Consider the following 15,115-nt stretch of genomic DNA (forward strand, 5'->3'; position numbering starts at 1 on the left):
CACAAGGTAGTTAGGAGTTCTGATTAAGAACCGCAATGGCAACATAGATGTTAATGTCCAGTGGGGGCAATGCATTTTAGCTTAACTGGATTGCCCAAATTTGATGCATTTCTGGACAGTTCAGGATGGTGCAAATAGTTGCCTCCCAGGACTAGTATATAGTATTTCTGTTCCAGACTGGCTCTGATTAACCAACCAGTGTAGATGAAGTCTAAATCCAGTTAATTGCTCATATTCTAGCTTCTCAGTAAACCCTGCCTCAACTGAGCTTCTCATACAATGCTGTTTCCTAAAAGCCAATGCTCTGACTTACACAAAGTGGGTTGCAAAGGATATTGATATGAATTAAGAAATGATGGAACTAAATCAAAGGTCTAGTGTACTGGCTTGACAATTAGTCCTAGGAGAAGTAGGCTTGTTTCCAAAAGAGTGAATTAAATCTAGTTATAAGCACATTTCTGTTATAGATTATGGAATTGTAGTTATTTTGGATTGATTTGTGCACATTTTCTTCAGCTGTTTAAGAAGAAATCATCTGAAGCTAATCTTTCATGGAACGGCTTCTTAAAATAACTTTTTATTGATTTTTCTGCAAGATATTAGGAATGTTCTCCTTTCCTCGTTCTTTAGTTTTCCCCGAAAGGGTGTAAATTATAAAATACAGTAATAAGAAATTTATCTCAGACCCATGTGGGTTTTTTTCTTCCATTTGGCTTGTTACTACTCACTATAGGAGTGGAATATTCTTCTGCAACTCTGAAGAAATATTTCAACAAAGTGCCAAAGCCTTAGTCTTTGAATGATGCATGGAAACAACACACAATCATATGGGATAAACCATTGCCTCTTCCAATACCAGATGGTCATGGCTGCCCAAGTTCAAAATCACTCACCAACACATTTTGTAAAACCCTTCTGCCATATGCTGTTTCTGCTGAAATGTTTTTTTTCCTCCTATCATGTTTAAAATGGATTGTACAGAATAAATAATGCTTGTAAGCTTTTGAGTAATGCACACATCCCAGGAGAGGGATGCTTTGCCACCTCCAAGTGTTTTAGAGCAAAGTAGAGCAAAATGCTGACCATGGACCAAATGCAACTCCAGGAGAACATTTTCAGGGGAACATTTTCTGCTCCTAAAAAAGGCCCTTCTTGGCTTAAAATGATCCCAGTGTTTAAAGATATGGAAAAATGCCTTCCACATCACCAAGCTGACACTACATTTCAGAATAAATGCCCCTTTTAACTCACATGGGTAAAATCTGTGGGATCCTGGAATTTGTAGTTTGTTTAGGCAACAGCACACCTTTTCCAGAGAAGGCAGAGATCTTCTCAAACTATAATTCACCTGGTGCTGTAGAACTTAAGTGCCTCCTGGGGAGCTAAGGTGGTTTCCAGGCTTCCTGTAGCTACCCACCTCTGTTTTAGGGCCTTTTTACATTGATCATATAAGCAGTTCAAAGACAACTTGAAGTTGTGGTGGCCACACTGGCAATGTATGCTGTAGCATGCATCTAAGGCAGGCTTGGGCAAACTTCGGCCCTCCAGGTGTTTTGGACTTCAATTCCCACAATTCCTAACAGCCTACTAAAGTCCAAAACACCTGGAGGGCCGGATTTTGCCCATGCCTGATTTAAGGGAATATAATGTATTACAAAAATATTGGGAAAGTCCATGTTCTGTCAAAACATGTGTTACACCAAATGACAGTGTATCCTAGTCCCAGGATGAAATAGGCCACACAAAATTAATAGTAGACACCTGCCTCTGCTGAAGCATATAATGAATACTGAATGGGTAACATCTTGCTGCTATTGTCACCTTACCCTCACCACACACACACACACATTATATGTTTCTAGTGCACTCCTGTGCATCCAGCTGGAAACTGGGGGGGGGGGGGGGCTGCAGTGTGATTTGAGGGCAGATGTTGTGGTAAATGTTATCATCTTCCTGGCCTCAAACTGGTTCCAGGTATGGCAATCTATGCAGAGAAACCAATTCCTCCCAAGCCAGTTCCAAGATGGATTATAGTGTCAGTGTAGAAGCTCCCCTTGTGTCTATGAGCACATCTACAGTGACCACTTAAGTCAGTTTCAAATTGTATTGAAGAAGTTGGTTTTACTGTGCAAATGATGACACAGGAAATCCTGGAACCAGTTTGAGGCCTGGTTGGTGATTACATAAAACACAGAGCACTGATGTGCAATAAGGGCTTTCTTTCAGTTGCTTTTGTGACGGTTCATTGTCTAGCCATCACAAATAGAAGCTAGCTTTGAACTGCATTAAATGATCAGTGTAGATGGACCCACGCTTCTAATAATCCTTTATCACTAGCCATATTGCCTTTGTTTTCAACTAAGGACTCCCCATTCCTACACTGGCAACTTCACTGACCTGAAGGAAACATATTTGAATTCTCATATGAAACTAATAGATATAAGGTAAAGGTAAAGGTTTCCCCTGACGTTAAGTCCAGTCGTGTCCAACTCTGTGGGTTGGTGCTCATCTCCATTTCTAAGCCGGTGTTGTCTGTAGACACCTCCAAGGTCATGTGGCCAGCATGACTGCATGGAATGTCATTACCTTCCCGCCGGAGCGGTACCTATTGATCTACTCACATTTGCATGTTTTCGAACTGCTAGGTTGACAGAAGCTGGAGCTAACAGCGGGCGCTCACTCTGCTCCCCGGGTTTGAACCTGGGACCTGTCGGTCTGCAAGTTCAGCAGCTTAGCGCTTTAACACACTGAGCCCCCGGAGGCTCCACAGCACATTAATAGGAACCTTCTAGGTGCACATTTTGTGCAGAAGTGCTTGCTGGTGTTTCAGAACCAATATTGCTAACTTTTTTATTGCAAGGGTATCCATCTAATACATAGAAATCAACTTACTTTATATACATCCATAAACCATTACTTTTACCCCTTTTTTGCTAGCCTTTGTCCTATAGAATAAACACTTCATCCTCTATTTCATGCTATCATTGCTTTGGATTTTGATTAGTATCTCAAATGGCATTCATTTCACCCCCTCTGCAGTATGACATAGACATTTCATCAATGTTCCCAACCTGTAAGCAAAAGGTTATTAACAATGACTAGGCCACTCCATACATGCCTCCAATATTAGTATAGTAATGCTATTGTTACGTGAAACTTTAAAAATTAAAAAATAGGCAACATTCAGTACATTGTTTATTTTTTTGCTTTATATAGTCTTGCTGATAATAAGCAATGACATAAATTTTGAGATGAGACTTGCAGAAAGAAAGGTCATTAATAAAAGTAAATCAAAACGAATGAGTCATCCTAGAATATGTTCTCCTTGTATAAACATCACGTTGGGTTTCTGTTCTCAATTACTGTCAAGCTCCAGGTCTTCACAGGAACAGCACCTTGCTGCAAACTTGCTATAATGAGTCCTGACAAGCTATTGCAATATAAATATATAGAGGCAACCTATTGCTGTGCTGAGTGAGTCAATAAGGAAATCCACTTGTTTATGCTTGAATGCTGGTGATGCTCTAACAGAATGGTTGGGTGACTTTGGGAGGCTGTTACTGACATGGAGATTTAGCATTATTATTATTATTATTATTATTATTATTATTATTATTATTATTATTATTATTATTATTACTACTACTAATTTGTTACCAGTGATGGATCAATAGACTGGCTGAGAGTGGTGCAGTTTCAGATACTGAAATGCAAAATCTAGGCCAAATAGATGGATTCCATTGCAGACCATTACGATGATAAAAATATATATTTGCAGGAGCTTTATTTAAAAAAAACCATCTTAACAAAGGGAGCATAACAGAAGTTGGCATAACCTTTAGTGTGTAAATCTGATTTTGCTCTCTTGCATTAAGAACTAGAGATTTCTACAGTCATGTTGACTGGCAACTAGTTTATGACTGGGCTGGGGAGAGAAAATGTTGGCTGAGATCTTGCATCAGAAGCTATTATACATAATTCTACAATGATTGAGTAATGTTGCTGATGTGATCCATACGTCAGCAACATTTTGCTAAAATTCTACAAGCATGGTTGTGCTAAAATTACAGAAGATGTCCCACTGCACAATAGGGGTTCCGCTTGCACGACAGAACATATTGTATTTGGGACACTTTCTGTATTGGGATATGCTGTACATTGGGATACATTACATGTTGGGACACATTGTGCATTGGAGGATGTTGTGCAATGAATACATTGTTTGTGCAAGAGTCTCAATGTTGCAGCTATATGTCTCCACCATCCCTCTGAGGATATAAACCTTGCACCATAGTGAAATTCAGTTTTAGTTCATTATCAGCTTCTAATAATGTAAATTCCCAACATGATGGCAACTCATTTTTCATAGGTTTCTAGACTTATAGAATGGGAAGGGATCATTAGAGGTACCACCTTGCCAGTGAAGAAATGAATAGCTAAAGCCACCATGAGAGCTGGCCAACTAAATTTTGTTTAAAAGCGTCTAATAAAGGAGCAAGCGTCTAATAAAGGAGCATGCCTAATAAAGGAGCATGCCTGAACAGCTCTTACTGTTAGGGAGTTCCTCTTAAAGTTTAGTTGGAATATTTTTTATTACATTGGTTTAGGTCCCATTCCTTGGAGCAGCAGAAAATACATGCACTTGATCTTTAACATGATAATATTTCATATCATCTTTCATTCTCCTCTTCTCCCACATAGCAAATCCAGTATCTTCAAGGAGTTTGGTTTCTAATTAATCTATTTTTTTGTCCTCTTTGCCAATGCCCATAATTGGAAATGGCATCCTAAGTAAACCCTGACTAAACATAAGACAGTATTATAATTATTTCTCTATATTCCTGTTGATGCAGCATAGAAATGTACTGTCCTTTTTGTTGATGATATATGCTCTCTAGAAGAGGCAATGTATGATCAAGTAGGAGAGAATAGGGAAAGAAGAAGATCACATTACAGTATATATGGATAGACTCAGTCAAGAAAGCCACAGCCCTACATTGGAGAAGCTAGCAGGACAACTGGTGATAGGATGTCTTACAGTTTCTCATTCATTGGGTCACCATAAGTCAAAATGTATTTTACAGAAATTAGTAACATAACCATGCAGCTGAATCATGTATAGCTTGTGGTCTATTAACAAACCTTAGCCAATTATAAGTTTCATTCCTTGAATTTTTCCCTACAAATATTGTACTTTTCAGGGTTGTTGTGAGTTTTCCAGGCCATATGGCCATGTTCTAGAAGCATTCTCTCCTGATGTTTCACCCACATCTGTGGCAGGTATCCTCAGAAGTTGTGAGGTATATTGGAAAAACTAAGCAAGGAAGATCAGCCATGGCGGAGCACTTGGTGGACCAATCTGGACACAGTATCTTATTTGAGAGCACAGAAATACTGGATCACTCCAACAACTATTATGCCAGACTATGTGGAGAAGCCATTGAAATCCACAAGTATGTGGACAATTTCAACAGAAAGGAGGGAACCATGAAAATGAACGGAATCTGGCTACCAGTATTGAAAAACTCTAAAATCAGAACAGTAAATAAGGAACAACACTCTGAAAACAGAGAAATACCTGACATGAATCAATCAGGGGCATCTAACACCTCCAAACAAAGGATTCCCCCAGGCAAGAAGAAGCCAGAACATGAAGCTGGCAAGGCCATTAATGCTAATCAAGGTGATTAATTGCAACATTCACATAGGCCTCCAACATACAAGAGTTCTTTCTCCCACCCTGGACCTTCCACAGATATATAAATCTTCCTTGCTTAGTTTTTCCAGTATACCTCACAACCTCTGAGGATGTCTGGTCACAGATGTGGGTGAAACATCAGGAGAGAATTCTTCTGGAACATGGTCAGACAGTCCAGAAGAGTCACAACAACTCTGTGATTTTGGCCATGAAAGCCTTCGACAACACATTGTACTTTTCTTTGGTGGTCTTCCTTCCTTTTTTCTATTATCTTTTAAAATCTCAACTCCTCTGAAAGCTCCTCATGCATTCATAATAGTTTCTTCAGATGCCTTCAACTTTTATTTCTCATTTAAACTTTGCAATTCTGTCTTCGATATCTCACTTTTAAGAAACTTCAATTTGTCATAAACTTTCTTGTAGTTGATGATTTCTCACTAAGGAATCTCATTCAGTATTTCTTTAATATCATCAAAAGCAGCTTTCTGAAATCCCCAGAGTGTATTTTCAGCTATTCTCTTACTTTCACTTTCTTCCATATAATGAATTCCAGGATGGTGCAGTCTTTTCTATCCAAGTTTCTTACTAATTCCACATTCTTCAAGGTGTGGAATCAATTATGTAGCTTCAAAGAGACACTGTAGTTTCTAACAGTTCTACTTCTCTGTGTGATATTCTTCCAAGTGTTTGCTCCTTGTGTCTTTCTCATCTTTAGGGACGTCTTCTGTGTCACTCTTCCTGGAAAGTGTGCCCTGCTCTAGTCGTAGAATGATATTGTCAGAAGAGACCTCAAGGGTCATCCAGTCCTGCCACCTGCCAAACAAAACACACCATCTTCCCTGAATCAAAGTATGGCTAGCTGGTCCAAAGAGGATCTTCTCTTCCAGAGTTGTGCTTCAAAGGTAAAGGTAAAGGTTTCCCCTGATGTTAAGTCCAGTCGTGTCTGACTTTGGGGGTTGGTGCTCATCTCCATTTCTAAGCCGAAGAGCCGGCATTGTCCATAGACACCTCCAAGATCATGTGGCTGGAATGACTGCACGGAGCGCTGTTACCTTCTCACTGGAGTGGTACCTATTGATCTACTCACATTGGCATGTTTTCGAACTGCTAGGTTGGCAGAAGCTGGGGCTAACAGCGGGCACTCATTCCGCTCCCTGGATTTGAACCTGTGACCTTTTGGTCTGCAAGTTCAGCAGCTCAGCGCTTTAACACACTCAAACATAGCCTTTATATGATCAGGTAGGAAAACAAAACCTGGCACAGATGTTACAGGTCCCTGAACATGCTTCTTCACTATCCATGATTCTTCACATAATGTAGAAATGATATAGCACTCCTGATCACCCCCTCAAACTCTGCAAAAAATGTCTGTTTGATTTCCATCTTCATTATACCTTAACTCACACTCTGATATGGAGTCAGATATAGAAAAACTTCTGTTTCCAGATGATGATTCTTTCTTCAAATCAGAGCACCTAGTAACAGATCCAGCCATGAAAGAACTTCACCAGTATTGGGCCCATTTCAGCAAAATTGATAGATACCCCCCCCCCCAAAAAAAACCCCATTCCCACCCTTAGTTTCATGCAGATGGAAAAAGAGCAGTGACAGAAGGAGCAACATTCTTGTAGGAACTTAAATAGGAAATGTGGAATGATTAACCCCCTGCTGTCTCAGATGACTATAAATCTCCCAACAGCTGTGGAGAGTTCCTGTTGTTCACAACAGTCTTCTGCTTGGTTTCAATGCCATTGTGTTTTGGATTTATAGAGGTCCTTGATCTCTGGACTGGTATATATTTGATCTCTGTTTGCCTTTTCCTTTTGAGTCAGGTTATTGTGTCTACTGGCTTCTTGTGGTGGAATGGCAGAGAACATGCCACGGTGTCTGCTGTTACCCATTGAAGTCCTTTGATTCCATGTATGTCCTGGATTATCTTGACTCATGGGTTAGCCTTTTCATTCCACTCTAACCTTCCCTCTCTTCACACTTGCTATCTCTAGGTATAGAACTGCCACTACCCATTGTCTGTCTCTAACATCCCCCATAAGCTGAGAGAAAAGGAATTGAAACAGGACCTATGTTTTACATATGTAAGCTTCCCATGTAAATTTGAATTCTGCATGGCCATGACATGAAATTACACAAGGCCCACATGAGGGACGTGAAAATGTCTCGGATCTCAACTATACCGTGTTTTTTTGAATACTACTTGTATTATTGTTCTCTCTTTGATTCAAATAATGTTGTGCAACTCTTTATTTTCTTGGGGAAGTCCTTTCCCCCCTGTACGTAGGAACAATACATATTTTGCATGCATTTTAATAAATGCTGTTTGAACATATTTTCCTCATTGGTCAGCGTGTTTTTGTAGTTATGTTCATATGTTTCATCTTTATAATGTATCAATTTTTAAAATGGACGTGTGGTCTTCTGCTTGTTTTATTTAAGTCTCAGAAATGCAGACATGGAACTATACAGCTTTTTTGTCTTCTAGCACATCCAAGGAGGCACAAAATGGAAAGTTCCTTTGTGATTTTTTTTTACTTAGTGGAATTCTTTTACATCCCTAGACTATTTACTGTTTTATTTCTTCTCTTCACACTCATGAAAGATGGTAAAGATCAAGGATGGGAAAGGGAGCCATGAAACTAACAAGCATGATGGAATAAACAGTACACCCAGTGTGTTGCATACATAGCTTATGGAATTCCTCCTTGTAATAACTGAGGACAGTTATTAAATTATTACATTAAGTTGCTACATTAACTGATCAAAGGACATTTAGTATAATGCCAAGCTTTTTAACTTTGTGTTTTTAAATACATTACAACTTATACCTTCGGTTTGCTTCTGAAACGATACATAAATTAATTTGCATAACTTTATAATTGTTTCAAAAGATACACAAAGAAGGATTCTTTCATATTCATTCAAATCACCTAATACAGGGTATAGGCATTCCAGGAAGTGCAGACTGGGAGCTTCAAAGTGGCATTTGACTGGATATTGACAGTGACAAAATATGAGTGTTTATTGATGGAATATGCTAGAGATGAAATATGAACAAATGCTTTCTCTCCTCCACCCCGTCAAGGCAATTCATATGCCCTATACATTTATAAAGGCACATTCATACCGCTGTTCTTGAAAAGGGTTAGATGTGTGCTGGTAACAGCTTATTTTTATTGCATGGATGCCTCTCAGTCCGGTCCCATGGTCCCAGTCACCACACCTTTGCCCTGTGTAATGTACAGGTGGGAAGCAGGTGCCGATGCATGGATATTGCTAGACTGCAAACCAGAGCAACCTTCGCCCTTATAGGGTGAGGAATGATGGGCACCACTAATTCTTTATATTTAGATACAAATCCTGAACATTGTGCTCTTAGCTATACATGTTGAATACCAATTGGATACAAAGAACAAAGGCACTCAAAGATGGCAGAGTCACACTGAAATGTTTGCTTTCCCTGAAAAATGCTTATGCCATCTATAACTATGCCATATGGCAAGTCAGAGTTACTTTGGCTCAGACGAGTGGCTGATTTCTAACAAAAAGATGGTTTTGATGGTTAAGACGTTCCTGCTTACTTTTTCTTTTTAATAGTTTTTTCCCTTCCAATTTCTGTTTTATATGCATTTTGTCTTGTGAATGGTTTAAAAATAAGCAATTTCTCCAGACACCTGAAGTTACCTGTTTCTGTTTCTTCCCCATTTCTCAGTTAGTTAGTGTGGGACAACGACCATCATGCAATTCAGTATTGAGGAAAAATCACTCAAACTGAACATTACTAACCTTCACTGCAACTGAGAAAGTGGTTCCTATTTTATTCAAGGCTTCTGCCAGCATTCTGAGTGTGAGTGACAATAGTAAATTTTTAGTTTTATACAATTCAACTCCATTTGTCTATAGTCTTTTGATCAGAGCACAAAAAGTTATTTTTATCATTGGTTAATTATAATTATAGTTTTATGTTCCCAAAGTAGCTAGTTACTGTTATATTTTTAAAATATGCTACAAGCAACTTATTGCAGTTAGAAAAAACTCTCTATTCTCCCATTCACACCATCAGTGTCTCAAGACCCACAACAGAATATGAGGGACTACTTGTATCTCATGAGATTCCTCTATTACAATTTACTGGCCATACTTCCCACTGAAAAGCACTTCAGAAAGAAATTATTTCTCATTGACTTACAACAGCAAGGTTACTTTGTTATGCCTTTGTTACTGGAGAATGAAACTGAATATTGGGACTGGTAGGAATTGTCCCAGATGGTCCTTGAGGTCCCCTCCAACTCTGCGATTCTATAAATACAATCAACTAGTTATTTGCAAGTAGCAACTTCGAAGCTGTTTGCAATGTTATGCTGTAATGCTCTACCCTCTTGTGCATTGAAATGTGGCAAAGCAAGTGAAATGAGAGCTCAGAAGTCATTAGCATCCGTTCCTCCAATAGCTGGCCGGCTGCCTTGTTGAAGTGCCGTTTTTTCTTTTCCCAGTTTGAACCAGCTATTTCACAATATCAGTCCTCTACCAGGTAGGGATTCTACTCATATACAGTTGTAAACAAATGCAAAGGAAGCCCAAGGAGACCTTTTTCCTGCATGCCTAATTCGCCTTGGCAACTCCTTGAATTTGTGGTATGAAATATGCCCCATCCCATAGTATTACATATCATTCTCTGTGCCTTAGTGCAAAAAGGATATATGATATTCGAAAATGAGAGGGTTTTTTTTAACTTTTCATGCTGCTGTTATAGGGTTCACAGGGGGAAGGAGGCTTCTGTGCACAGTTCAAACATATCTAGACTTAGCCCTGAACAGGCAAGATTTGGAACTGTAATGTTGCATTATGAGCATCAGAAACATAGTGAGAAAATATTTAGCTATTCAGTCTGAAGATATTCAGAAGCAGCTTTGTTGTCCATGTCACAAAGTACAACAGAATCCACAATCCACACAGGAGTGATGCTTTTAAAAATCATACAGGTTACTTACAGGTGCTGGATCCAGGGAGTGGTCAATCCCTCTGCTACAGCACCTTCACTGGCTGCCAATTTGTTTCTGAGTCCAATTCAAGGTGCTGTTTTTGACCTTTAAAGCTCTAAACAGTTCAGGTCCAACTTACTTATCTGACTGCATCTCCTCATACCAACCGGTCCACTCTTTAAGATCTTCAGGGGAGGCCCTATTCTCACTTCCACCATCATAGCAAATGCGACTGACATCGACAAGGGAGAAGGCATTCTCGGTGGCCATCCCTACCCCATGGAACACCCTCCCAAAGACAATTAAAACAACTCCTGCTCTTGCTTCTTTTAAGAACCAACTAAAAAACTTCGTGTTTAAACAGGCTTTTAGTGAAGAAAATTAATCAGGAGTGACAGGAAATATCATTTTTATGGGCTGGAGTAAAGTGCAATATATGTCTCATAGAATCATAGAATCATAGAATAGTAGAGTTGAAAGAGACCTCATGGGCCATCCAGTCCAACCCCCTGCCAAGAAGCAGGAAATCGCATTCAAAGCACCCCCGACAGATGGCCATCCAGCCTCTGTTTAAAAGCCTCCAAAGAAGGAGCCTCCACCACAGTCCGGGGAAGAGAGTTCCACTGCCGAACAGCCCTCACAGTGAGGAAGTTCTTCCTAATGTTCAGGTGGAATCTCCTTTCCTGTAGTTTGAAGCCATTGTTCTGTGTCCTAGTCTGCAGGGCAGCAGAAAACAAGCTTGCTCCCTCCTCCCTATGACTTCCCCTCACATATTTGTACATGGCTATCATGTCTCCTCTCAGCCTTCTCTTCTGCAGGCTAAACATGCCCAGTTCTTTAAGCCTCTCCTCATAGGGCTTGTTCTCCAGATCTTTGATCATTTTAGTTGCCCTCCTCTGGACGCTTTCCAGCTTGTCAACATCTCCCTTCAACTGCGATATGATGCTACATGAATGTGAATATATATTTTAGTTGTTTTCTTAATTTGTTTATTTTATGATTCTTATATTTATTACTGATGTATTCTGAATGCTGTTTATGTGGTTCTAATATGTTGTAAGCAGCTTTGGGTCCCGTGAGTGCACAAGCTTTAACTGTGTGAAAGCCCTTCCAGCCACTGTCGACACCTGAGCATCAAGCGTCAGTGCTGAGTCCAGGAGGACTCCCAGACTGCGGACCTATGTCTTCAGGGGAAGTGTGACCCAGTAGAGCACAGGTTGCCACCCTATACCCCACTCCGCAGTACGACTGACCTGGAGGACCTCTGTCTTGTCAGGATTAAGTTTCAGCTTGTTAGCCCTCATCCAGTCCATCACAGCGGCCAGGCACCAGTCCAGAACAAGAGGAGCTTCCTTGGAATTCGGTGGAAAGGAGTAGTAGAGTTGAGTGTCATCTGCATAGAGATGGCACCAAACTCCAAAACTCCAGATAGCTTTAAAGTTCTCAGTCACCATTTTATCTTGCTCTGATTATTGTGTGACATAATTTATTCTAAAAGGAGCATATTATAGTTTCTCAATATATTCTTGAAGTCCACTTGTTGGCTTTTAACAGCATAAAAAGAACTATTCTACGTCTATTCCATTTTCTCCTCTTTCATTTCTGGAGTCATTGGGCTGGGTGGGAGCTCACATGGTAGGGTATTAGCTGGATGGAGAGCAGGAGAAACATATTCCTGAGGGAATTATTGCTAAGAGGAAAAGGACAAACTCCAGTGACAATTCCACCATTAGGCAGACTGGGACAAGTTGAAGGAATAGGTGAGAATTCAGTTCATTTCATTTCATTTTTATAAGAATTCCACATCTGCATTTTTAATATAAAACTGGTAATTGTCCACCCATTCCTAGTCTTTGGAACATGAAATCTTAGAAGTTTGGAATTGAAGTCCTGTGCCTTTCTTCATTTTCAACCTTAATTTGACTGGCAGGGTGGTCTAAAACTAAAACATTTTTCACTAGCAATTGACCATTCCTAGCAGGATGTCTATGACTTGAGACAAAGTGCTCAGGTCGAGAAAAATTGCAAGTATTTTTACATTGGTAGTAAAGAGAACTGTCCAAATTACTTACTTCCTCTGTTGTGCTGACGATCGCCTAGTACAAATCACAGCCACAATCACCACTACGACCACAGTCACAACTCCAACAGTGACAACGATGATGACAAGAAGATTGCTGTTCTTCTGGGGTGTTACACTTCCATGTGGAGGATGCATTTGCCCAATGGGGGGTTCTGAAACAACATAAATAGTTATTGAAATGACATAAATGGCTATCAAAATGGTGCAAATAGCTATTACATAATACTGGAATTCCCCAAACAAGAACTTTTAGACCCTTTGGCAATTATTCATGAAGTCTTATTTTATCATTCTTACTGATTAAAATGTTAGCCTAGTTCCATATTCACTTCATTATAAAGAACAGCATAAATAATCTTATAGTTGGAATCATTGAAGACTGCTTCATATGCACATCTCTGGGGTGAGATTGTTTTTCTTTACCTGGCTTGGTCTTCTGAAAATGTTCTCTGAAGTAAGATTCAAGATACCAGTACTTTCTGTGATTTAGGAACTGCAATCTTACAACCTGGAGTGATGGCAATATTACATTGTCCAACACATATTTTGATGCCTCAAATGTTAGCTCTGTTTCCAAATATATTTGACCTGCTGATTACAAAAATGGCACCAGCTTTTCCCTATCAGTTCTAGTTATTGAGATACATAACATATGCCATCTACCAATCACCATCTGCTTGCCCACAGAAAATCATAATTGCCATATCTAAGAAATTAGAACTGATACAGTCTATCCAATGCAATTTTATGAATCAGTGCCAGAAATAACCCCAAGAACCCAAAAACCAAAAAACCAAAATTTTATTTGTTGGACTGTGTTATCATTGTACTGTGTGTGTATGCGTGTGTGTGTGTGTGTGTGTGTGTGAGAGAGAGAGAGAGAGAGAGAGAGAGATCACATTAAAATATTGCACACATTGTTTTATAGTGACTTTTCAACCTCAGTGAAGATTGTATGAATGGAATTTTTGTCTAAAAAAACTTAGTCAAATGGGCACTTACTATCTGAATGCAACACCAAATGTGGTGAAAATATCACCAACTTGTAAGGTTTTATCCTACTTCAAATTGTACTGTAGTGTGAACACACTTTAGTTCCTTCTCCCTGTAACTCAACTGCTACTATAGAAGCATTTCTAACAATTGCCACAATTTTATACTGTGGTCTACTTTTTAAAAAAATCATACATACTTGGGTTCATAGCAAAGTTGCTGTGGAACCCAACCAGTGAATTGCAAATATGAATATCAGATCACTAGAAAGAGTGTCCCGATGTACATTAGTTTCTTTCTACTGATGGGCCTGAACTTTCCCTAGCCACTGTCTCAATACAGTAAGATCTCCATATCCATGGAAGATTTGTTCCTGGTTAAACTGAAGTTACTTGAAATTGTGGATATATGTGTATTTATTTATTTTGGTCAATGACCACTAATGCAAAAAAGCATTATGCGGTGAATAGAACACAGAGCCATGCTACTAAAGCACAATATTTGAATATGATTAAAGAAACAGTGTTGAATATTTATATTGCAATGATAAAAATTAGCACAAGTGGTGATACCTTTAAGATATAAGACCGCATCCTGTGCCAACAAACTATTGCTGCTGCACAAAAACTAACTACTTCTTGGTAAAACTGGATTAATAAAATGGCACTGAAGGTCATGATAGAAAGAACAGTACAATAGAACATGCCCCATACTTTCTACTTTCTCTGTCCCACAAGGACATAAGTATTCACAGTATGGCAGGTTGCTATATCTACCTCCAGTACTGCAGATAGAAGCACACTGAATTTAACCAAAGTAAATGCTTTCCTGTATGAAACTGCAGATATTATCAAACACCAATAAATTATCTTACTTTTGGTCCCAACATACAAATGAGTTTTCATGGAAGACCTAGAAAGTTATTCTCTCTAGAAATGTGCTAGGTCCTCCAACACAACTCTGTGATAACATCTGGAGGACACAAAGCATATAATCCCTTGGGGGACCTAGCAAATTCCCGAGAAGACAATTTTTCCCTGGGCACAATGAACATCATCATGTCCTAACTGGTGTCCCAGTGAGCATCAATCACTTTTCTATATACCGTAGTAACATCATCACCTTGTTAAATATAGACATGGTGAAATCACTCAATGCTATTTTCCACAAGTGTAGATCCTCTTATGTAAAGATTCCTACTGGATTTCAGACAATATTCCTTGGAGGTCTTCAGATAAATTCCAGATGCCCATCTTTTAGCAGTGCTTTTAGTTGTGTCCTACATTACAGGAGATTGCACTAGAATGCCCTTGTGGTTCTGTCTAAACCTTAGATTCTACCATTTTA

The 15,115-nt window shown here is 39.3% G+C and overlaps 1 protein-coding gene across 2 annotated transcripts in view; it reads right to left on the bottom strand.

The window, feature by feature from the left end:
* The window catches only part of dcc (DCC netrin 1 receptor), a 1,120,333-nt gene that overhangs the window by 59,776 nt on the left and 1,045,442 nt on the right, over window positions 1-15,115 (bottom strand). For both annotated transcript variants that reach the window (XM_008117567.3, XM_008117566.3), the window contains exon 23: window positions 12,765-12,927. In XM_008117567.3, coding sequence (XP_008115774.2) covers window positions 12,765-12,927 — 163 coding nt within the window. The remainder of the gene's footprint in view (window positions 1-12,764; window positions 12,928-15,115) is intronic.

Source organism: Anolis carolinensis, chromosome 2 (assembly GCF_035594765.1).
Source record: "Anolis carolinensis isolate JA03-04 chromosome 2, rAnoCar3.1.pri, whole genome shotgun sequence".
Lineage (NCBI taxonomy): Eukaryota > Metazoa > Chordata > Lepidosauria > Squamata > Dactyloidae > Anolis > Anolis carolinensis.